The sequence below is a fragment of the Mustelus asterias genome, unplaced genomic scaffold (assembly GCF_964213995.1).
Source record: "Mustelus asterias unplaced genomic scaffold, sMusAst1.hap1.1 HAP1_SCAFFOLD_342, whole genome shotgun sequence".
NCBI classification, from domain to species: domain Eukaryota; kingdom Metazoa; phylum Chordata; class Chondrichthyes; order Carcharhiniformes; family Triakidae; genus Mustelus; species Mustelus asterias.
In genome coordinates, this window is record NW_027590302.1 from 99,401 (window position 1) to 124,959 (window position 25,559).

At 42.8% G+C, this 25,559-nt stretch overlaps 1 gene segment (V, D, J or C); it reads right to left on the reverse strand.

Annotated features, from left to right (window-relative positions):
• Positions 1-5,683: 5,683 nt before the first annotated feature.
• On the reverse strand, positions 5,684-25,346 carry LOC144486442 (Ig heavy chain C region-like). The segment is given in 6 exon segments: positions 5,684-5,994; positions 12,466-12,795; positions 15,628-15,936; positions 16,304-16,618; positions 16,824-17,123; positions 25,308-25,346. Coding segments are annotated over 6 exon segments (1,584 nt in total).
• Between the last annotated feature and the right edge of the window lie 213 nt (positions 25,347-25,559).

The following is a 25,559-nucleotide window of genomic DNA, read 5'->3' on the forward strand; positions in this document are numbered from 1 at the left end:
AACTGGCTATCTGATCGAAGACAGAGGGTGGTGGTGGATAGAATATTTTCGGACTGGAGGCAGGTTGCTAGCGGAGTACCACAGGGATCAGTGCTTGGTCCTCTGCTCTTTGTGATTTTTATTAATGACTTAAAGGAGGCGGCTGAGGACTGGATCAGTAAATTTGCTGATGACACCACGATTAGTGGGAGGAGTGGATGAGGTGGAGGGCAGTTGTAGTGGCAAAGAGACATAGATAGGATGCAAAGCTGGGCTGAAAAATGGCAAATGGAGTTTAACCCTGATAAATGTGAGGTGATTCATTTTGGTAGGACTAATTTAAATGTGGATTACAGGGTCAAAGGTAGGGTTCTGAAGACTGTGGAGGAACAGAGAGATCTTGGGGTCTATATCCACAGATCTCTAAAGGTTGCCACTCAAGTGGATAGAGCTGTGAAGAAGACCTATAGTGTGTTAGCATTTATTAACATGGGGTTGGAGTTTAAGAGCCGTGGGGTTATGCTGCAACTGTACAGGACCTTGGTGAGACCACATTTGGAATATTGTGTGCAGTTCTGGTCACCTCACTATAAGAAGGATGTGGAAGCGCTGGAAAGAGTGCAGAGGAGATTTACCAGGATGCTGCCTGGCTTGGAGGGTAGCTCTTATGAGGAAAGGTTGAGGGAGCTAGGGCTGTTCTCTCTGGAGCGGGGGAGGCTGAGGGGAGACTTCATAGATGTTTATAAAATGATGAAGGGGATAGATAGAGTGAACGTTCAAAGACTATTTCCTCGGGTGGATGGAGCTATTACAAGGGGGCATAGCTATAGGGTTCATGGTGGGAGACATAGGAAGGATATCAGAGGTAGGTTCTTTACGCAGAGAGTGGTTGGGGTGTGGAATGGACTCCCTGCAGTGATACTGGAGTCAGACACTTTGGGAACATTTAAGCGGTTATTGGATAGGCATATGGAGCACACCAGGATGATAGGGAGTGGGATAACCTGATCTTGGTTTCAGATAAAGCTCGGCACAACATCGTGGGCCGAAGGGCCTGTTCTGTGCTGTACTGTTCTATGTTCGACTTTTATTTATGATTTAATCTGATCTTCAACCCGTTTATTAATGCTTTTCAGTGTCTTCAATTTCCCTTTCGATAGTTCCCTCATTTTCTGTCCATTTCTCCTATGAAGATTGAACGTTTCTATTTCAATTTGCTGCTCGCTCATTGTGGTTTACATCTTCCTTCTTTTTTCTTCTCCATCTCTGTTCTCATCTATCTTCATTTCTGACGGAATTTTAACAATTAGATTCTATATTTTATTTTGTGTTGCGCTCATTTCCTTTGTTAATGGACTTTTTATAATTCCATTCACTCTGCCGATACTCCGGACTCAGCAGGGTTGCTCTCGCAGTCTGTGCATGTTTTTGTATGGGCTCACCCTATGTTTGTCACACTGTGGCTCACGGCGCAGAGATAGGTGGCAGTGTCTGTAACTTTGGCGTCTCTCACAGTCAGGGCGCTGAATTTGCTGCCTCCGCCGATTGAGGCAGTGGTCCTCCCGCGTTGATCGGTTTCTGTTCTGGCCATCACCAGATACTGGGGTGGCTGATTCGGGGACTGTCTGTACCAATATGCGTTGCTAAATGTAGTGGTCGTGGTGCAGTTCATGGATCCGGTTCCCCCTTCACTCACAACATTCCCACCGAGGAAGCTGCATCACCTCATCTGCTCCAGTCACCCCATTGCATGTCAGAGCGAAACTCAGCAAAGAGAGTCTGTAAATTCGAAGCATTTTTCAGATCATATGAAATTTCTGCTGAAGCAGTTGTCCAGGGAGTTCAGATTAGAACCAGGACCTGGGTTTAATATTCGGAAGAATTTACAAGGAGTCAAACGCCTGCTTCGTATCCAACTGAGGCGTCTATCTGTCGAACTGATCAAAGAAGCTGAGACTCGGGTTTTATCCGCCCACATTCACTGGCATCGATTCTACTGGAATCGGAGATGAAGAATTGAAGCCGGAATAAATACACCCCATCAGTGACCCCATGTTTCCGGTTACAAATCTCTTCCCACGTGTCTAACTAGGAAACTATTTCGTCCGATCGGAACTCTGACTGAAGCTAGCACGGGGTGAATCCATTCACTGGCAGACAGCTCACCAGCTACCAACCCTACAGCACCACAGCGGATACAGGGAAATGCAGTGAGAGCATTCCGAGACACGACAGCAAAATATACAGGGTGAAGTTTGGAAAGGGTGTCTTCAAATATCCAACTCCACTTTTACAGAGCAGACAACAACGATGCTGCTACTCAGCTTCTGGATTGTGCGGGGAACATTCCTGACAGGTAATTTTGGACCAAACGCATTTCATATTTACTTTAATTTTACAAATTTGTTTTTGAACTGAATTTTACGTATTCAGTTGTTCTGATCTGTTTTCGTTCGAACATGTTTTTCAGATCTGGGTCATGGAGATTCTGTTACTCAGTCGCTGTCCTCAGAATAACAGACAGAAGGAGAAACGGTGACTTTAATCTGTACCTTTGATACTACAATGAACAACTACAATTTACACTGGTACCGGCAACACCCTGTGTTACAGTGGGGAAGAACTCATTGTTTGGTGAAGATGTAGCAGATTTTGCTGAAAGCCTCTTCTCTGGAGAACTTCAGGCATCGAGTAAATTCACCAGTTTGACCATCTCGGGTCTGCAGCTGACTGACGCTGCCTTGTACTACAGCGCTCTCGCTGAAACTCACAGTGATGGAAAGCAGTCTGACTGCTGCACAAAAACTGTCTTTAACTATAGGTTGAAAACCCTGTCTGCTGCGGGTTGCTCAGAATCGCGGGCAGATGCAGCCACAATGTGACTGTCAGTTATGCAAGATTGCTCATTAACCTGTGATCAGCCCAAGTGTGTCCAGTATCCTGCCACTTCAATCATTGTGTCTCGATGAGTCTGTGAGATCTCTCAGTTATGAGCTGGCTGATATCGAAAGGAAATCCCTCGAGCCGAGCTGATTTCAGCACCTCGATAGGGGAACGGGTGCACTTTTCCGGATGGGGTTGCGGGGATGAAACCCTGCTCTGTTAATTGGCAGCTGCAAATTCTTGGTTGCTTTATAGTAACAAACATCATTGAGGAAACATTCTGAAGTTCACTGGTCATTGGGGGAATTCTGTGCTCAATGTCTATTTAAAAGATCACAGTCACTTCATTGTGAAATTTCTTCATTGTGTCTACACTTTCTCGGAAGCAGTACATCTCTCGGATCAAATAAACCCAGTGACCAGGCCGCGGTAATAGACTTCAGAAACCTGTCAGGGGAGAGGGGGATTGAGTTGTTCAATATTAGAGACACGGAAACTGCATCCAAGGGCAACAACTGAGCTAAATGGAATAGATTTAAGAAGATCGGCGATAGCACAAATGCAAGTTAAAATAAACTAATATAACTCCTCAAATGTTGCTCACCTCTTGTTGAGATTGTGTTTTTTTTCTGACCTCTTGGGAAGGTCCCTGTGACTCACATGGAGAGTGAATTATTGATTATGTTTATCAGCGTAAGACCGCCATCTAGTGGTACCTAACTGGAACTCCCATGTGTGGGGTTATTGTCTGGGATCCGCTCTATCTCTGCAGCAGTGTGGGCTCCGTGGCACAGAGATACACGGCGGTGTCAGAGAGAAGCATCCCGGCAACATTAAAAATAACAGTTTTATTTCCTTTGCGCAAAACAGCAAGAACATCTGTCCGGTAGATCTTGAAACGTATCTCCCGTGCCATATATCTTCAATAATATTTATTTTAAATATTAATGTACACAATAATCCCGAACTGCAACTCCAGACAATATCTCCCATGGGGAATGGGTCACAAAATTCTTATACAGTGCCTGGTGACAAATAGGCGAATGCACCACCCGAGCACATGTTGCAAACTTCCATTCCAATTTAGGAATGAAAGTTTGCAACAGGGGATGAACAATGTTATTCCATATTGGCACTTCATCAACCGGATGCCAGTTCCAGCCATCCAGTGACTGAACTTCCCCGAGACTCACAGAGGCCAGCGCCTGCCGTAAGTGCAAGTCACCACCAGATGGTGATATTGTATTAGTTTAATCGCAAGATAGTGAAACTGCAGTTTGAACTCACAGCTGAGTTTGGTTTTCTTGATATCAGCTGGCCTGGAAGAGGGCAGCCCCAACATCATCACCACCATTTGAAAAGCAATTAGGGAATACAATAAATTGTGGACTCAGCAACGAATCCCACACTCGGTCAAATTAATTTTAAAATGGTTTGTTTTGGAGATAGTTTTGGTGTCTCGTCCCCCAGTGACCTCGAGTGGTGCGGAATTGCTATCAGTTTTACACTGTTTGAGCTGACCAAATTTGGAGAGCTCCCTGATCACAAATACCATTCCAATAAATCTCCTTCCGGCCTGTCAAGGCCAGTTGTGTGCAGAGTAATATAGCATAGTGTTAAAGATATTTTAAAAAATACATAACCTATTTGAATAAAACAGAAAAAATTCGTATCATTCATTCCTGGAATTATACTGTTTTTCCGTTATCATCGCTGGGTCAGTATAGAATGTGCAGAGATTAATTCCAAACTAAAAGGATGTTTCCTTTGTGCAGGGACAAAAACTTGGGAGATAATGTTAATAAACTCCTCAAGGTCTCCTCAGAAATGATGAGATTATGCCTTTTTGTCACCATGATGTTCTTTGGTCTGTGATATCCTCTTCCCCAGAAATCAGTGGTGGCAAGTTCATTGAAAACAATTAGGACGGGGTGAGGTCGATTATTGAATGACCAGGGACTCAGAGTGTACAGGGGAGACATGGAAATACAGATGTCACAATTCAATCCGCCAGGATCTTATCAAATGTCGGGCAGTTTCGAGATGGCACAGTTGCCTACTCCAGCTCCAAATTTGTATGTTCACGTGGCCACAAGTGGACTTATTACATTAGTTGATTACAAGTCGCCTTTATACAGAAGTTAAACGTCATAAATGCGCTCATGATATTTTAATGTGCTTTTTGTCTCCTTTACTACCCGTTCCCCGCCTGCCGCCTATGAAACAACCATTTATCATCTCCTCTCTCATTCTCCAGCAGCTTACAACTGGCCTGTTCAGAGCTATATTTAATCAGTGTGGGTTTCTGGATCAGAAACAGCGTATCTGCAACCAACATGTTCCACAAAGTAGTAATTGAGAATTGAGAATGAGCTGCTTGTGCTTCAGGGTGTCTCCTGAGGCCAATCTTGTTTCCCCTTTTCCTTTAACTATTGTTTTTCTGATGATCATTAACAAACCAACCCACACAGCAGAACGCTGTCTCCCACCAGGACATTGGCTGCAGCACAGATCGAGGTGTTTCCTTTCACTCACATCCAGCTCACACAGGACGTCGGATCATTGAGGGCGGGGATTATAACGGGTGGCTTCAGTTATAATTATGTGATGTTTGTCTGTTCCACTGCAGTTGTGCAGTTCATTTTCTCAGTGTCTCCTGCTAACTGTTGGGTGACAGTTTGATCCGGGGTTAATTTGGTTTCCTCTCGGTGTGTATCTGAGCTGCACTGCAACAACCGCAGTCCTACTTAACGCTCAACAGAACAGAGCTCGCACCAACAATCCAAAGGCAGTTTTTGTGCAGGGGTGAGACTGCTTTCCATCACTGTGATAGCTGGAAAGCGCAGTAATACACGGCGACATCAGTCAGCTGCAGGTCCGAAACGGTTAAACTGGTGAATTTAGTCGATATCCGAAGCTCCATAGAGAAACGGTTTTTGGAAAAGTCTGCTTTATCTTCACTGTTGTATGTATTTCTCCGCACTATAAACTCGGGATGGTTTCCTGGGAGTTGTCGGTACCAGTGCAATACATAGCTGCTCTGTGTAGTTTCATAGTTGCAGCTTAATATGACCGCTGCTCCTTCTGACTTAACATCTGAGGGTAGCGGCTGAGTGACAGAATCTCTCATGACTTAAATCTGGAAAATAATATATCAATAAGGAAAAGTTTAGTCCGGTGGCTGATTGAAATTTGATTCCAGTCAAGCTTGGGGAATGAAGGAGCGCATCCACATTTACCTGTCTGAAATATTCCCCACACAGCCCAGATGCTGAGCAGCCGCATTGTCTCTGTCCGCTCTGTGAAAGGGGAGGGTTTGGATATTTAGCCACCCTTTCTAAACCCCGCCCCTCAATAACCTGCTGCCGTGTGTCAGGCTGTACTCGCCTCACTTCCTTGCTTTTCCATTGGTGCTGTGTGGCCGGCAGATCGCAAAGAGAATCACCCCGAGCTGCATTACAGTCACTACTCTTGCAGAGGAAATGCTTCCCGAATTATACACCAGAGTTGGGGAAGGAACATCTCCACTGAAGAAGGGAAAGGGTTAATTTTTTTTTTGTACTCAATGTATTTTGTGCCTAAAAGGTTGAACTTTGTACCTGGAATGTATCATAAACATAACCCTTCCTTATGGCTAGTCTCCCCTTTGTTTATATTGCTCCTGGTAGTAGTATAAGCCATTTGTTCATGTCTTTCATCTTTAACTTTTAGTAGCACAAGCCATTTGTTCATGGTTCCCTCGCTTGTTTATATCATTCTGATAAAACAGCCAGTTAAATATAGATGTTAGTCTTTCTTTCCCGTAGGCTTGTCTATGATTTAAACAAAGGAAGCAGCTATCAAATGGTAGATTGCGAGAATGGCCGTTTGCAGGAGGACTCCCACTGGAACAGCTGCAATCGTACACAGTCACTTCAAAGGAAAGGCCGCGGGAAGAGCAGGGGACCAGAGGTGGCACCTTGACTGCAACGACCAGGAGAATTGTGCTTTATGACCCAAGGATACCAAATAGCCTCTAACCATGATCCAGAGACTATCAGAAGCTGTTACAGGAACTATAATTTATGATCAAGGACTGCTAACTGGACTTTGCTGTATGGCTTGTATTGGGAATCCTGATGTATAAATGTCCACGCTTCTTGTGTTCAGAGAGAACTTTGGCTTCCGCTTTCAAGGGGTCAGGTTCTCCCTCAAGCTTGTGAGAATAAAGCGTGACTGTATTTTGACTCATACCAGCCTCAAGAGGTATATTTACCGACTTCACCCACCATAATTGTACTAAAGAAAGTAAATAATTTTTGAATGAGTTTGTCACTTTGTTTTCACGGATTTTGCTCCACTATCAGCGTAGTGATAACCAAGACTCCAGTGAAATTCCTCTCACGGGCTTTAATTATTACTAATACATGAAGTAATGTCAGCGTTACTGGGAAGTCTAGATTTTCACTCCATTCCTAATTACCCTTGAGAAGGAGAGGGGGTGTGCAGCCTTTTAAACTGCTGTGGTCTCTCGGGACTATTAATATGGTGAAAGAGGATGTGTAGCATATCTATCTTTTCCAGTAATAGGAAGTTCCTCCCGGTGCTGCTGTTTCACTCCAAACCCCAAAGATGTGCAGGTTAGGTGGATTGGCCAAGCTAACTTGCCCCTTAGTGTCCCAAGATATGTGTGTAGGTTAAGGGGATTAGCGGGCTGAATATGTGGGGTTCCGGGGACAGTGCTTGAGTGGGATTGTTGTCGGGGAGTCGGTGCAGGTTCAGTGGGCCAAATGGCCTCCTCCTGCACTGTAGGGATTTTATGGTTTTATGATATTCAGGCAAGAAGATTTTTAAAAAATGTAAAAGCATTGACTGATAGGAACCTGCAGCTGACATTGGAGCATGGTCATTGTCGCATCACACGTCACTATAGGTAAAACACTGCAGTGTATTTTACCGTTCTGCTCTCAATGGTGAAAATGTTTTAGAGGGGAATGTTTTATTGAGAATGCCAACACCGAGAGTGCCTACCAGTGCTGTTGCTGAGGAACTTTGTGCCATAGTTCCGTAGATGCCTATTCAAGTAGCTATATTTGGTTGCACTGAACTGGGTTGCAATCATTAATGTCTATTTATGTTCGGCATAAAAGTAAGTATCTGGCATATATTCACTGAGAGCGAGTCAATATCCCAATGCTGAAACTCTAGTAAAGCTGAAACGCCCTCTGCTGGACTTTTTTCTAATTGTGTGTCTCAATGTTCCACTTCTCCCTGAGAGATTGCACAAGACTGAGTTGTGGTGTGGGAGATCCTTATACTTGGACAGGGTGCCTCGTGGAGTGGGGAAGAGAATGATATTTTACTCTGAGAGATTTGGTTTGAAGCACAGATTGGACACAAGGATGGACATCCATTTTGCCTGATGGGGAAAGGAGTTTGGCAAAGTGATAATTTGTTCATTTTTCATTCAAGATTTATTTAAAAAATTCAGAGAACATTTTACAGAAACGATTTTTTTCACGTTCACAGAAGAGAACAAAACGATTGATTTCCATATTGAGAAAAGAGCACGTGTGCTCTGAGCTGCCTAACATATGTACAACTGTAACAGACACCAAAAAGAAAAAAAAACAGGATCTCAACATAAAGAAAAGGAAACAATTGTATATAACGAATACGAAAAGGTAATTATTTATACATGAAATGTAGGGGAAACTACGAGATACATTTAATTTACAACATTTATCTCGTAAATTTCCAGACTGAAAAGCAGAAATACCGACCACGATTGCCTGAGTTAGAAATACTGAAAGATAAATTGAGAGAATTTTACTGTTAGAGTGACCAACAGCAGATAATATATTTGTGCCATGCAGAAATCTTAATAATCAGCTGTGGGAAATCTACAGCGTCCAAAATTCAGTCGATCACTTGATCTGTAAAAAAGAGGAAAGATAATGAAGCGGTTGTTTATGATCTGGGACATTATTAGAGTTTTTAATCAATTAATCATTTAGAGGTTTCTCAAACGGCTTCTGTCTGTTTGAAGTGTGAGTAAATTGAATATTCTCACCTTCACCAGAGTGACACCAGCGCTGTAGGACATGCTCAGGCAGAATAGGACGACGAATGTGGAAGCGGTTGTCCAGATGTTGTTGTTATCATCCTCATTGTCTTCAATCCAGATGCGGTCTGTGGTATATATGGGGTCACAGCCGAGGAAACAGAATTAGATTGCTTTATTTATCCACTATATCTTACTGTTGTGTTTCATATTCTCCTTCGTAAGCTATTAATTTATTCTCGGATTACGTTTTCATTGTATATCTACTGCAAATTTCGTGACACTCAGTCACCGAAATCTGTAACTGTCTCCACACCTGTTCTTCCTTTGCATTCCTTTTACAATATATATTGGAAAATATGACAACCTTTCTTCAGTGTTAGTTCATTTTCGAACCATTTCGTGCAATCTATTCCTGGAGAATATTATGGTGGGTTTTAAGGGAGATTCGCTGATCTGTATATTTGTAAACTGTAAATGTTGCTGTTTAAGAGCTCGAATGTGAGTTCCCACCTTATTTGCTTATTTATGATGGAAACACTTGTCATGAACTTATATCAGTTTCTCACCAAGAACGTTGTTCAGTGTATTTGTTGAATTATTTTGTTATAGAAACAATTATTGGAGAACATGTCTGCTCAAAAATAACTTGAATTATACTTTCAACAATAGCCTGGCCTTTGTATTTGTGTGTTTGCGTTTGTTTAAGTGTGTGCAACGCTTTGCATTACGATTTGTTTGTGTGCCCATGTGCATGTGTTTCTGTGTGACCTTGTGCCAATGAGTATTGCTTTGTAATTTCTGTGTGTATATTCTGCTTTTCTGTCAATGTGTGTGCGTCTTTTCGTGTGTTGAAGTCTGTTTATTTATTTGTGTCCGTATCAATGCATGTTTCTGCGTTCATGCCTGCTCATATATGTGTTAAAAAGTTTTTTGTCATAGATCTGTTTATTACATTGATGCTTTTCCTGTGTATGTGTTTGTGTTTGCTTATGTGTTAGTACGTTTAAGGTGTATTTATTATTGTTACAAGTCGAAAGATGGGCGGGTTAGGTTGATTGGCCATGCTAAAAAATTGCCCCTTAGTGTCCTGAGATGCGTCGGTTAGAGGGATTAATGGGTAAAATATGTAGGGATATGGGGATGGGGCCTGGGTGGGATTGTGGTCGGTGCAGACTCGATGGGCCGAATGGCCTCTTTCTGTACTGTAGGGTTTCTATGTTTCTATGTTTCTAAGTAGGCTTACATTAACACAAATGAAGTTACTGTGAAAATCCCCGAGTCGCCACATTCCGGCTATTTGGGTACAATGAGGGAGAACTTAGCATGGCCAATGTATCTAGCCCGAACGTCTTTCGGACTGTGGGAGGAAACAGGGGCACCCGGAGGAAACCCACGCAGACACCGGGAGAACGTGCAGACTCTGCACAGACAGTGACCCAAGTCGGGAATCGTACAGATGTCCCTGGCGCTGTGAGTCAGCATTGCTAACCATTGAGCTATCGCACCGTGCCGCTCAGATCTTCATAACCATGTTTTTAAAAAATATACGTTTATGTCTCATGTCTACAAATGTGTACGTTCATGCTCAAGTAGAAATTAGACATAATCCTTATTGCCAAGGGATCAAGGGATATGGGATATGGAGAAAAGTCGGGATCGGGATACTGGATTTGATGATCAACCATGACCTAAATGAATGGCGCTGCAGGCTCGAAAGACTGGGTGGCCTACTCCGAGTTCCATTTTCTATGTTTCTATGTTTCTTGTGTATTGATCAATGAGCCAGAGAGTAGATAACACTAGTGAGGGCACGTCGAAGCACATGTATGGCAGCATAAACTAATGTGATGATTCCTGACGCACAGATATTGAGATAATAAATAGGGCGTGTTAAAATACGAGCATGTTCTCTTGAGTATCAGCATGTTAACGATTGCGTCTATATTTGTGTTTCTGAACGTTTTGCTGTCTGTTGATCTACCTATTTGTGTGTCCATGTGTAGTCTGTTGACATTGGTCTGTATGGCTAGATATGTGTAGGAAATCATGCATATTTATATCCATATTCTGTCATCTTGTTGGCATTTGCATTCCATGACCTTCCGTAAGTCATCTTGTCTGTTTTATATGTATGCATGTTTGTTTGCATGTATCTGCGTGCCTGAGTATGTGTATTTGTATGTATCTGCGTGTTTGTGGGTCCATGTCTTATGTGTTTGTGCGCTGCGTCAGTGCACATTTGTGCATTTGCATGTATGTGTGTGTATTTTCTGCATATTTCAGTGTGTGTCGTTGTATGCATTCATTGGAGTGTGCGTTTGTATCTGCATCTGTGTGCATGCAATTGTGTGTCCATCTCTTTCAGTGTTAAGTTTTTGCGTGTGCGTCTGTGATCATTTTACCGCCATTCTCTGTTGGAGGTGTGGGTGTGCACTGGATTACCTACTGTTTCCCTCTCTTTATTGGAGGAGTGGAGTTGCAGTGGATTAAATACTGTTCCCCTCCCTCCCTATGTCGGGGAAGTGCAGGTAGAGTGAATTAACTGCTCTCCCTCCAACATTATTTGTTGGGGATCTGGGGTGCCTTGGATGAACGTTTCGCATTGCTGCCTCACAGCGCCAGGGACGCGAGTTCAATTCCGGCTTTGGGTCATTGTCTGTATGGAGTTGGCATACTCTCCCCGTGCCTGCGTGGGTTTCCTCTGGGTGCTCCGAATTCTCCTCACAGTCCAAAGATGTGCGGGTTTGTTGGCCATGCAAATTTGCCCCTTACTGTCGGAGAGGTGTTCGGTTACGGGGATTGGGCCTGGGTGGGATTGTTGTCGGGGCAGGTTCGGTGGGCCGATTGGCCTCCTTCTGCACTGCTTGAATTGTAACTGATGCTTAATGCTCCCCCTCCCACTCCCTTTATTGAGGAAGTGGGTTTACAGTGGATTGACTAATGCCCCTTGTCTCCCTTTTTTGGGTAGTGGGGGTATAGTAGGTTAATTATTGTCACACTCCTGACTCTCCGTTGGGAGAGAGAGAATCCAGTGTGTTAACAATTTCCTCCTCCCGCTCTTGGATGGGGATTGTTCCTCCATGTTTCTGTGTTGCTCTCACTTCAGTTCCCAGTGGGTGTGATGCAGCAGCTTAAAGCTGGCACCAATGGGTAATGGCATGGACAATGAGAGAAGCAGGAACACCGAGATCTAAATGCTGTGCTTGTTTGTCAGAAATGTTGAAATTGTCGGATTTATCCTCAGCGGGAGGAAAGTTGGTGAAGTTATTTTGCAAAATCTTGAAATGAATGTGTCAAACCCATGGTGTCTCTGAGCTGGGTTCACTGGTTCCACAAGACATGGGTCCGAGATTTGTAAATATCCCACCCTAACTAAATAGTTCTAACATTAGCAAAGCAGAAATACAACTAATGAAGCGATTGTGTATTTAAATTAGGTTGGAGGAAAAGCCCTTTATTATTTTTATTGCAGTTCGAAATGTAACCGATTGATTCTCAATAACATGAATTAACAGTGTCCATCAGTGCAAGGGAAATGTTCACAAAACTGGGTTTACCGCTGGATTTATCCACTGTTCTGTTGATGATCTTCAAGGGGATGGCTTCATGTCCCACCATACAGGAGTAAGAAGCGCCGCTGGCCCAATCCTCCGCTGCAATGGATAACAGGCTGTACATGAAGAAGGAGCTATTGCCGTTCTCCGCCATCACCTCGGTATTCTTGTAGTTCCCGGGATTCACCGGCTTGTCATTAACGTTCCACTTGACGAAGATTTCTCGAGGCGAGAAACCACTGACTAAGCAGCTGAGGGAGACGAATTTCTGAGCGGCGATTTCTTCTGCCGAGGGCAGGAGGACAGAGACGGACGGTTCCCATGGTTGTGGATCTGCAGAAAATGTACAATAAATGTCAATAAAGTGGAGAACTCCAGAGACAATGAAACTGCTGGTTAGATATGAGAGAAATTTGATTTGCTCTGGATCGTAATGGTTTCAATTTTCCACTTTTTAATCTGTTCCGTTTCCCAGCTCGGAGCAGACGTGGATACACTTTTCTGTGGAACATGGTGGATTGAATTAGAAAGTTTCAGAAAGTTAACAGCACAGAAACAGGTCATTTGACCCAACTGCTCTGTGTCAGTGTTTTACTCCACACTAGACTCTTCCCATCTTACTCGGAGGGGTGTGAGGGGAACCAGTAGATATAATATACTGCGACTTAAAAAAAGGAACCGCACAACAGGCTAATTAATAAGAAAGGAACCCATGCTGTTGGTGATAGATTATTAGCATGAATAGAGGATAGACTAACTAATAGAAGATGGAGAGTTTGGATCGGGGGGCATTTTCAGGATGGTAAACTGTAACTAGTGAAGTGCCACCGGTACCAATGCTGGGACCATCATTATTTATGATTTATAGACATGAGGGAGTCAAGGTAGTTGGATGTATACTTGCCAAGTTTGCCGATGAAGCAAAAAGAGTTGGGAAGGCAAATAGTAAGGATGGTAAGTGGACAAAACTTGGCAGATGGAATATAATGTAGGACAATGTAAATTTATTCACTTTGATAGGGAAAATAAAGGGGTGAATATTATTTAGATCATAGAAATCCTACAGTGCAGAAAGAGACCATTCGGCCCATCGAGTCTGCACCGACGACAATCCCACCCAGGCCCTATCCCCACATCCCTACATATTTACCCGCTAATCCCTCTAACCAGGACAGGAAGGGGCAATTTTAGCATGGCCAATCAAACTAACCCGCACATCTTTAGACTGTGGGAGGAAACCGGAGCACCCGGAGGAAACCCACGGAGACACGAGGAGAATGTGCAAACTCCACACAGACGGTGATCCAAGCCGGAAATCGAACCCCGATCCCAGGAGCTGTGAAGCAGCAGTGCTAACCACTGTGCTACCGTGTCGTTCCGATGGAGAAAAACAGCAGAAACTGTTGCAACATGAGATATAGGGATCATTGTACTTAATTTACTGAAATCTAGGATTCCTGTTGAACAGGTAAAATATAATTCAAGTGGAATGTTAATCATTGTGACGTAATGCAAATGGGAGGCAATACATTTTGAAAGGTCTAATATAGAGAGGAAAGAAACAGTAAATGGCAGGACCCTTTAGAGTATTGATAAGCAGAGGGCTCTGGGTGTACAGGTACACAGGTCACTGAAAGTGGCAACGCAGGTAGATAAGGTAGTCAAGAAGGTATACGGCATGTTTGCCTTCATCGGCCGGGGCACTGAGTTTAAAAATTGGCAAGTCATGTTGCAGCTTTATAGAACCTTAGTTAGGCCGCACTTGGAATATAGTGTTCAATTCTGGTCTCCACACTACCAGAAGGATTTGGAGACTTTGGAGTGGGTACAGACAATATTTACCATGATGTTGCCTGTTTTGGAGGGCATTAGCTGTGAGAAGAGGTTGGAGAAACTTGGTTTATTCTCACTGGAACGACGGAGGTTGAGGGGCGACCTGATGGAAGTCTAACAGATTAAGTGGCATGGACAGAGTGGATAGTCAGAAGCTTTTTCCCAGGCTGGAAGAGTCAATTATTAGGGGGCATAGGTTTAAGGTACGAGGGACAGGGTTTAAAGGAGATGGACGAGGCGAGTTTTTTACACAGAGGGTGGTGGGTGCCTGGAACTTGCTGTCGGGGGAGGTCGTGGAAGCAGATACGATACTTACATTTAAGGGGTGTATGGACAAATACATGAATAGGATGAGAATAGAGGGATATGGTCTCCGGAACGGTAGAGGGTTTTAGTTCAGTCGGGCAGCATGGTCGGTGCAGGCTTGGAGGGCCGAAGGGCCTGTTCCTGTGCTGTAATTTTCTTTTTTCTTTATTGTTTCAAAAGGAATGGAGAATAAAAATAGAGACGTCTTGCTGAAATGATAAAGGCACCAGTGGGATCAAACCTGATGCACCGTGAAGATGTTCCCTTTTTAAAAGTAAATATATACTGGCATTGGAGGCAGGGCACAGAAGGTTCACGAGGTTGATCCTGGGTCAGAATCGATTTTCATATGAGGAGCGGTTGAATAATTTGGATCTGTTGTCACTGGAGTACAGCAGAATGAGAGGAGACCTTATTGAGAAGCAGAGAATGCTCCGAAGGGGCTTGAGAGGGTAGATGCTGAGGAGTTACTCCCACCCTTGTGGGAAAGTATAGGGTCAGAGGCACATAATCTCATAATAAGGGGGTCACCTATTGAAGAGCGATGAGGAAGAACTTGTTCTCTCGGAGGTAGTGAATCTATGGAATTCTTTACCGCAGAGGGCTGTAGTGAATCGTTAAATGTGTTGAAGGCTGATGTGGACAGATTAGTAATCAATAAGGGAATAGCGGATTATGGGGAGAAGGTGGGAAAGTGGAGTGGAGAATAACCATATCAGATTAATCATCAACTTATTGAATGTCGGAATCGGCATTTCCATGGACTGAATGGCCGGTTTCTGCCCCTGTGTTGTATGATGCGCGGTGTGACTCCATCTCAACTTAATATCACCACCTTTAATTCATCGTTCATTCATCAATTTATCAATTTCCACTCTAAAACAATTTTATAGACCCTGACTGTTTAGTTGGTTGAGTTACGAATCAGGTTAGACCAGAAACACACTGAATAATAAATATTGACTGTTACACTTACACTTGAAATAGACACAGAGACTCACTTATCGCTTCATTCTCTCTACTTACCTTCTTCCTTGTGGATGAAACTTCTTAAAGGAGTGGGCAGATCCTGATGGTTTACCACGCATTGAAACAGAGCCCCACTCAGCCAGGCTTGTGTCGAGATATTTAAGTTGCTGACCACGCTGTCAGGATCCTCTCCCGTTTTTTCGGCAATCTCTGATTTCAGATACTTCTTTTCTCGGATCCAGGACACGTTGACTCCATAAGGAGCATTAGAAATGATGCAGGTTAAGGTAACAGTCGCCTCCAGTAAGACCTGTTCTATTGATGGTTGCAGAATCGTCACTGTGGAATCAGTGCAGTGGGAAGAATCTGGGAATGGAAAATGAAAATCAACCCAATCTTCAGAATCAAGACAGCAATATTCAGTCTTCAATCTCTAAATGGGAATAAATCAACTCCCAGGTATCAACCACTGACCATCACCTTTACTCTTTTCTACACGACGGAAAACCAGCTTCTTGTGTGAAAATTATTCTCATTATTCAACTCGTTCGGCCTGTATCAGTCTAATGAATCAGCATTGCAGTATTCCCAATGCAAATATACCTTTCCTGATCTCAGGAAGTACAGTAAAGTAAAGGTTTTTCTGTACTTTATACGAACTTCAATGAAATTCTGATTTTGATTATCTTCGGACTGCAAAATGATTCATTGCTTCTTGATTTGCGTCTCTTACCCGAAGATGTGGTGATGTTTCGACTTTGGGTGAGCCCTTGATGAGTGACCTGGCAGGTATAGACTGCTTTGCTAAACCATTCCCCAGGGGAGACTGTCAGCAGACTGCTCGCTGAGAAGTTTCCGTTCGCTTCCCAGGCGGGGGAGCTGACAATTCTTGAATCCATGGACTGTCCATTCTTCAGCCACTTCACTGTGATAGATCTTGGATAGAAATCGATGATTGAACAGACGATGGTTGCCAATTCCCTGCGTTTGATTTCTTCACTGGAACTCACGGTGAGGATAACGGTTGGAGTGATGTCATCTTTAGAACCTTCAAAAAACTTATGTTAGTCATTTATTGTAGGAGAAATTAACAACAAATAAAAGGCATTTTATTTTAACAATTCATTTGCAGTCAATAGACCTGGATTTTCCAGGGGTCAGGACTATGCAGACTACTATAAATGAGTTTTAACCAAGGCCCAATACAGTTTTGTCATAGCAGTTCTCTTTTCCCCTGGTTCCACAAAACTTACATGGCATTTCAGTTCTCTTGTCTGATCCGCTGTGTTGAACCTCACAGTTGATTTTGCTGCATTCTCCCTCTGACTCGGTGATGGTTAACTGGCTGATCAAGGTGTAGGTTCCCTGCGTGTTTCTCACTGACGGGTAAGTCTGAAACCCAGTGGCGATCGGCTGCCCATTTTTCTTCCAGGTCAGTTTGGTGACCTCTGGAGAGTAGTCCATCGCCAAACAGCCGTAGGTGACGGAACCGTCGGTGTTGTGTTGCTGACAGGAGGAGACCAGTCCGTAGAGAATAGGCGGAGAGTGTGTCACTGGAAAAGAATGGCCGATTGAACAAGTTAGAATCTGTCAATTGTGATTAAGATATCATACAACTTACAATATGCATACAGTTATAAAACTTATTGTTATACTTATGCATTTAAACTTACACCTACATTTGAGATTCTATTAGTTCTATCTTTTGGGAATCATCACTTGTGTGTTCCCTCTGTAGAAACACACATTTCTTTCCCCGTCTCTATCAAAGCACAATAAAATGATATTTTGATGTTATCTGAATGATGTACATTGTATGGGATTAAAGAGAAGAGCAGAGATTTTCTATATTTTTTCAGCCACTAGTTGTTTCTCAATCAACAGTACTTTGTGATGAAGAGGTTGTCTCTTCCTTTATATTGTTGCAGCTTTGGAAGTTGTCTGTTTTGAAACTGACTGATTCTCCCTCCTCTCTCCCCCTCAGCAGCCCCACTCCCCAAAAGAAAGAGTAGAGACAGCAAGTTCATGGATGAGCTGACTGTGGTGTTAACTCCACGTTGGCTCTTTCCAATCAGCAGCTTTCTCTCCTTTCTGCTGTCTCCTTCTGCTTTTTCCCCCGGCTCTTTGCACTTTCCAACAGGCTCTCTGCCATTTCCTCTGGCCTCCTCTGACAATGGGTGCTTCCCCCACCCCCGGCTCTTTACTGTTTTCCCTGTTCATGAGACCCATGCACTTCCCTCCAGCTCTCTGCATTCCCTGGTCATGCTCCCGCAATTGGCATCACTTGTCTTCCGACCTCTCTTCAGTTCTTTCTTCCTCTCTCATTGCAGGCACACATCCCCCACCGAATAAGTGACTGAGAGTGAGAGATTGTGTGTCAGTGAGTGAGGGTGGACTTGTCAGACTGAGTGTGTGAGGGTGGGTGAGTATCTGACAATGGGTGAGTGCCTGTGGTCGAGGGTGAGTGAATGAAAGTGGCAAATGACTGACGGTGAGTGATGAGGGAGAGTGAGTGAGCGTGAGTGAGGATGGGTAAATTTGTGAGGTTGAGTGATGCGAGCAAATGATTGTGAGTGAGTGAGGTGGGTGAGTGAGCGTGGGTGTGACAGTGAGGGTGAGTGTGTGAGGGAGGGTGAGTGAGTGAGGGTGTTCGAGGGAGAGTGAGTGACGGTAAGTGATTGAGGGTGGATGAGGATGAATGAGGGCGAGTGAGTTAGGGTGAGTCGGTGAGTGAGGGTAGGTAAGTGAGGTTAGGTAAGTGAGAATGAGAGCGCAAATGTGAATGAGGGCGAGTGAGTGTGGGTGAGTGTGTAAGGGTAACTAAGTGCGGGTGGATTAGTGCGGGTGAGTGTGTGTGAGCGATGGTGGGTAAATGAGTGTGGGTGAGTGAGGATGGGCGAGTGAGAGAGGTGAATGAGCATGCATGAGTGAATGATCATTCCCAGTTACTCCAGGTCCGATGTCAGAGAATGTGTTTTTTTTCCTGTGATGTGGGAGCCGCTGGCTATGCCAACATTTATTTCCGATCCATAATTGTGAAGATTTTAGTGAGCTGCCTTCTTCAACAACTGCAGTCAGGAGGCAGTTACAGGATTTGAACCAGCCACAGTGAAGGAACGGTGATATGTTTCCAAGTCAGAATGATGAAAGGCTTGTCGGGGTATTTCCAGTTTTTGATGTTCCCACGTATCTGCTGTCCTTGTAGATGGTTGAGCCCTGGACACTATCTCGAGGAACTCCCGCAGTGAGGTCCAGGAGCTGAGATAATTGCCCTCCAACTACCTAATACATCTTCCATTATGGCAGGTATGTCTCCAACCAGAGGAGAATGTTTCTTCTGACTCCCATTGGCTCCAGTTTGCATGGCTATTTTGATGCCACACTCTGTCAAATGCTGTCAAGGACAGTCACTCTCATCTGTGTGTTGAAGGGAAAGTGTGGGCAGTGTGTGGGTGCATGCGTGTGTGTGTGTGTTTGTGCGTGAGAGAAAGAGAGAGAGAGCAATAAAGTTCATGTTTGAATGTGGATGAGAGCGACAGCAGATGTGTATGAATGAGAGAGATGCCTGCGTGAGGGTGTGCGTGAGCGAGGGTGTGCGTGAGTAAGAGTGTATGTCAGACAGTGATTATGTGCGAGTGATTGAGAAGGAGAGGCAATGTTGTGTAAGAGAGTGTGTGAACGTCAGTATGTGTGAGAGAGAGAGTGTGTGAAAGAGAAAGAATGTGTGTTTTTGAAGAGCGGTTGTGAATGTGAAAGTGTGTTTGAGAGTGCCTCTGTTTGAGAGATAGGGAGTGTGTTTGAGAGTGTCTGTATTTGAGATATAGGGACTGTGTGTGAGAGTGTCTGTACTTGCGAGACAATGATTGTGTGTGAGAGAGCGAGGGTGTGCACATGATAAACTATCAGCATAAGATAGAGTGTGCATATATGAGCGACTGTTTGTGTGAAAGAAATTATGTGTGCGACAGAGAGACAAAGTGTGAGGGAGAGAATTTGTGAAATCGAGTGTGCGTGAGAGAGAGAGAGTGTGTGTGTGAGAGTAAGTATGAATGTGTGAGGGAGTGTGTGTGTGAGAATATGAAGGGGAGAGAATCTGTGTGTGTGACAAAGTGCGTGTGTGAATGTCTGAGAAAACATTTGAGAGAATGTTCGTGAAAATGCGTTGTTGAGAGAGAAAGGAATGTGTGTTTGAGCGCAAGATTCTGTCTGTGAGATAATTTGTTTGTGTGAGTGTGTGTGTGTGTGTGAGAGAGAGACTGCTTTTGTGTGTGAGAGATAGAGTGTGTGAGCGAGTGACTGTGCGAGAGAGTTGTGTGAGGGAGATCGTGTGGGAAATAATGTGTGTATGACAGAGTGTTCCTGTCAAAGAGAGAAATGGAGTGTGTTTGCCAGAGACAGTGGTTTTGAGAAAGTTTTCAGATGAGAGACAGCTTATGAGAGAATGAGTGCATGAGAGAGCGCGCATATGTGACAATGTGTGTGAGAGAAAGAATATGTGTGCGAGAGTGGGAATTTGTGTGTGAGAGAACATGTCTGTCTGCCATAATGTGGAAATGCCGGCGTTGGACTGGGCTAGGCACAGTAAGAAGTCTCACAGCACCAGGTTAAAGTCCAACAGGTTTATTTGGAATCACCAGCTCACCTGATGAAGGAGCAGTGCTCCGAAACTCCTGATTCCAAACAAATCTGTTGGATTTTGACCTGGTGTTGTGAGACTTCTTATTGTCTATATGTGTAAGGGAGATAAACCATGTGTATTTGTGTGCGTGTTTTTGTGTGGGGGTGTGTGTGTATGAGAGACTGTGTTTGAGAGAGAGGCTGTGTGAGGGACAGTGTGTGAGAGTGCGATCATATGTGGGTGTGTGAGAAAGTGTATGGGAGAGCGAGAGTACTTCTCTGTGTGTGTGTGTGTGTAAGAGAAAGACTGTGTGAGAGAGTGAGTTTGTGTGTGGGTGTGTGAGAGAATTTATGGAAGAGCGTTGGTATATATGGGTTTTCTGTGTGTAAGAGGGAAACCTGTGTGTGTGTGTGTGTGTGAGAGAGAGAGAGAGAGAGAGAGAGAGGTGTTTTTGAAAGTGGTTTGTGTATCTGAGAGATATATGGTGGGGAGAGAGAGCATGCGTGCGTGCGTGTAATGTGTGTACGTCTTTGCCTGGCTCACTCCCAGTCTCAATATTCTCAATCAGTCTCACACTCCAATCAAACTCTCCCACTCTCACAGTGAGTGGGGTGAGTAACTGAGCACAACATGGCCATGGGTTGGATAAACATTTAAATCTTTCACAGAAATGCTGTTCACTGATTTGTAACAGAGTTAGACAATTGGATCTCACTCCAGCTTACTCATGACTCATGAAATGTGTAAAAGAACAATATTACATTTTGAAACATTTATTCATTATGATGGATATATGGAGTGGGAGTCTCGTCATTATCTATTTAAGTTGTCAGAATAACTGGCAACTTCCCATCAGATCAGACCAGGCTCCACTCTCTGGAGAGTTACTGTCACTTCCTGATACTGTTTATTCTGACATTGTGCTGAAGCTCAGCTCACTTATAGTCAATGAATTTCTAACACTCAAAGTTCTTCAATAGAATTACTTCATTCAAATTAATGCATTTAGTTGAGAAATCTTGCTCAGATCAATTAACGTGCATCATTTTACCTGAGAAAGTGAAAATTTGATTTCTATTTATCGGGCTCGGGAACTCACAACTAGTTAGTTCGATGCTGATTCCGTTTAAAACTGGGAACAAATTCACATTCCTTCATGCAAAAGCTCCTGTCCTCTGCTGCTCTCGAGGTACAAGATTGCTTTGATGTAAAATGTAACTCCCACTACATTGTCCCATGAGATATGCCCGCGGGAGTGTTCAATTCAGTTTCGTTAGAAATGCAACAGCTACAAGACACAGTCAGAAGCTTGGAATCCGGTTATGAGTAATCCAATCCACTTCGCCCAAAAGGATTTTGCTGCCTGCAAAGCAGGTCTGTGATTTGATAATTTCCACTTGGCTCAATAAGTGAAACGCGGGAAACTCTCAGAAATTCGGTACTGTCCAGGACAAAGAAGCCCACAAACTAGCCCCCTGTCACCGTCTTGAACATTCATCCTCTCCACCAGGACGCACATGGCAGCACTGTATAACATATACAAGATGCACTGCAGCAACTTGCCAGAACCCCTTCTACAGTGTCTCCCACACCCACAATTTTCGTCACCAAGAAGTACAGGTGTATCAGATATTGGGAGCAGCTGCAAGTTCCCCTCCAAACCACTGACCATTTGCACTTGTAAATAGAGCGCCGTTCCTTCACTGCCGCTTGGTCAAAATCCTGGAACTCCCGTCCATAAAATTGTGAGTGTTCGCACACCACGTGGACTGCAGCAGTTCAAGGAGGCGAAACATAAGCATTTTTTCCAAAAGGTAGTTAGGTATAGACAACAAGCTCTGGCCTAGCCAGCCCCCTAAAATTCCATGATTGGATTAAAAATGTGCTAGACTGATTAAACCCCTACTGGCAGCACGGTGGTACAGTGGTTATCAGTGCTGGCTCACCGCGTCAGGGACTCGGATTTGATTTCCGGCTTGGGTGACTCTATGTGGAATATACATGTTCTACTAGTGTCTGCTTCGCTTTCCTCCTGCTGCTCCGGTTTCTTCCCACAGTTCGAAAGACGTGTTGGTTAGGTGCATTGGCCATGCTAAATTTTCCCTCAGTGTATCCGAACAGGAGCCGAACAATGGTCACTAGGGGCTTTTCACTGTAACTTCATTGCAATGTTTATTTAAACCTACTTGCGATACTAATAAATAAACATTGCCCCATTAAATAGGCCAAAAACTGCTGAAGGAAGGATTGAAATAAAACAAACCGCCCTCTGTACTTCCTAATTCAACATTCCCAAGACCGATACATCGCTGGTAAAAAATAACCAAATCTTCTTCTACAGTCTGCCTGACATTTCCGAATTGTTCTTTCTGACTGTCACAATCTGGGTTCGGGATCTCATTTCTGAGGCGCCTGGTCAAACATCAAGTCACACTTTCACATTCCTCGCAGATACAAGTTGATCAACTTTCACTCCCTGAAGCACAGGAGAAGAAACCAGAAGGTCCACAACCAGTCAGGAAAGTGAGGACGCGCACAGAAACATGACACGCACAAACGGTGCACCAATCGAGCTCCGAGCAGATAGGTCTGTTTAATCAGCCAATTTCATGCAAACCGTTTGATTCTAATTGATCAATGGTTAACTTGCAATAACAAAAAAATCAATAACCACTTTAAATATAAGCTGATATTCATTTCTAGACTCCAGTCGAGTCTCGTTGTCCGTCTGAAATCTCGAATACTGGGACAATGTAGCTTGACTGAAATGGAGCACATCAAATCTAACAGATTCGTATTGAATGGGCGTCCGTAACGAAGACATAGTGGTATGGTAAGAATTAAACACATCAGGAAATATTCATGTTACAAACCGATACCGACTGATTTGCTCTGGTTCCATAATTAAAGTTTTTCAAAAAAATAATCAAAACAAAACAGCCTATTGAGCTGAGCACAGCTAAATAAATAAAGTATTGTTTTCTAAGTTAATTTCAGGTGCAACTAAAATTCGTAAAATCTTTTGATATTTTGCACACCTGTGTACAACTCAATTGTAGGAACTTGTTTATGTTGAATTACTCAGTACTAATATTATGTTGTAATTTATTATTAATCGTCTGTTAGTTTTGCAATGAGTTGCTTTGCACACTGTAATGAAAATAATTTAAATAAGTAGGTTTCAAAAATCCAAACATTGTTTCTACTTAGAACTTTGTGGAATAATTGGGGTTTAATTAAAATACCCAAACAATTCAACAGTATTAAACAATACATTTCAAGACAGTGGATGGAAATATTGAGACATGTATGTTACTTTTGCTTAACTTCATTCACATTTGAATGTTTTGCTTTTTGTACTTTTACTCCATATGTCCCGATTTAACTTACAAAAAATAAAAAATGTTTATTTTTGAGCGCATTGGTAAATCATAAAATCAATATTTTAAACATTGTATATAATATAGATATCTCAGCAGTTTGTCATGAATAAAAGTGTTTATTAGAGTTAATAACACTGACTATCGCTGTATCTTATTAATTATATTGTTCCATTGAAGATGATCCAGTTTAATGACTGTAAAACCTGATCAGAACAACTCATTAGATCGCCTGTGGCACTGAAGCATGATGAACAAATTGAGACTGTATTTTGTTGTTCAATTAAATATTTAATATGAATCAAGTATAAGGCTCAGGTATAATCTGTTCTTCGATCATGTCATCGTTTCCACTTATAATTATGTCTCGTGTATAGCACATGGACAAGAGACAGGATGTTATTATTAAATGCAAAGTTAATTCAACCTTTTGCAGTTGAATCAATCTGTTTAAATTTCAAGCTTCCTCTTTTCACTCTCTAGTGATATGCAGTCTGAACATTCCTACAAAGCAAATAAAATCATCTGAACAATTTCTTAACTACCAGCGACTTCCACCTCTCAGAAAATTTCTTAAGATCAGAATTTTGATTCTTTCAATTATATTAATTTGATACTAACAGTAGCGATAGTATTGTGAGCAGGTGGAACATGTCTGACGAATTAGTCTTGAAACTTCACCGCATTTTATTCATATTGGCTCATATATCAAACATTTTAAGCATTAATATTTGAAGTGGATGGTAAAACCTGTCGCCATCGGATGACACCGAGATGAAATATTGCACAAACGCCAAACTATGTTGTGAACGAGCGTCGTAAACGGTGGCTTCGTTTAATCATTGAAAATGTATAAATGCACTAACAGCCTGTTTACTGTCCACAATCGTGCTTCAAGCAGTTTCAAACGCTTATATTTTCTGTATGAAACAGAAAACCTGTAACCGCTCAGTGGCACCTAGATTAAATAACGCAGAAACTCCAAACCGTTTCAAAAATTCTACATATTCGAATTCATTCAAACTCACAATCTATTCATCGCAAAAAACACCAAATTATATCACTGAGGGATTCAAACACGTTTCATTTAGAAGCAGTTCAATTCTACAATTGATTTCCAGCAAAATCAAATGCAACATTGCAAGGAAATCTCAATCTCGAATCTACCAAATCCATCTGCTACCAAGTGAATGGATAGTTTAGCAAAACATAAATATCAGCATTGTGGGTAAGCGGGACAGGTACAGTAAATTAATATAGAAAACTCAGTATATTTTGTTAACATTGGGTAAGTTTACAAATACTTATACTGTTGATGATACAACCTGCAGCCATCAGATGACACTAGATTAAACCTCGTAAAAACGCCAAACGGTTTACGATGCTTGGGGAACTGGTGACATAGTGGTACTTTCACTGGGCGAGTAATCTCGAGACCCAGGGAAAGATCTGGAGCCCGAGATTTGAAACAAATGGAGGTAGAACAATAAAACAATAAAACTCTGGAATTATCCCACATCCCATCGGAGATTATTTTCTAAATAAGCGACACAGTATCCTCAGCAGATAAATACCAAATCACAAGAAAGGAATGAATTCCATAACCCCTTTTCAGCAGAATCACATTGCTAAAATTTCTCAGTTCAGATTCCACAAAACCCACATTACAGGTAAAACAGATAAAAATATTGAACAAAAACATAAATGAAGCTGTTACCGAATAAATGCATGGTTCTTACCTACAGTCACCACCACCATGGTCCCTTTTCCCCAGTCGCCGAATAAATCACAGTGTTACAATACCTGGGCTGGGTCATACAATAACCGTCCCTGCTCAGAATAGACAGATATCGACAATTACTTTAAATATTCACAAAATCTACCAAAGTAAAGTCACCATGAATTTTCATATAATTGCAGCTTTTATATTATTTCTTCTTCATAATTGGCACAAATATTTTAGATTTCATAGAAGAACACGTGAGCATGTT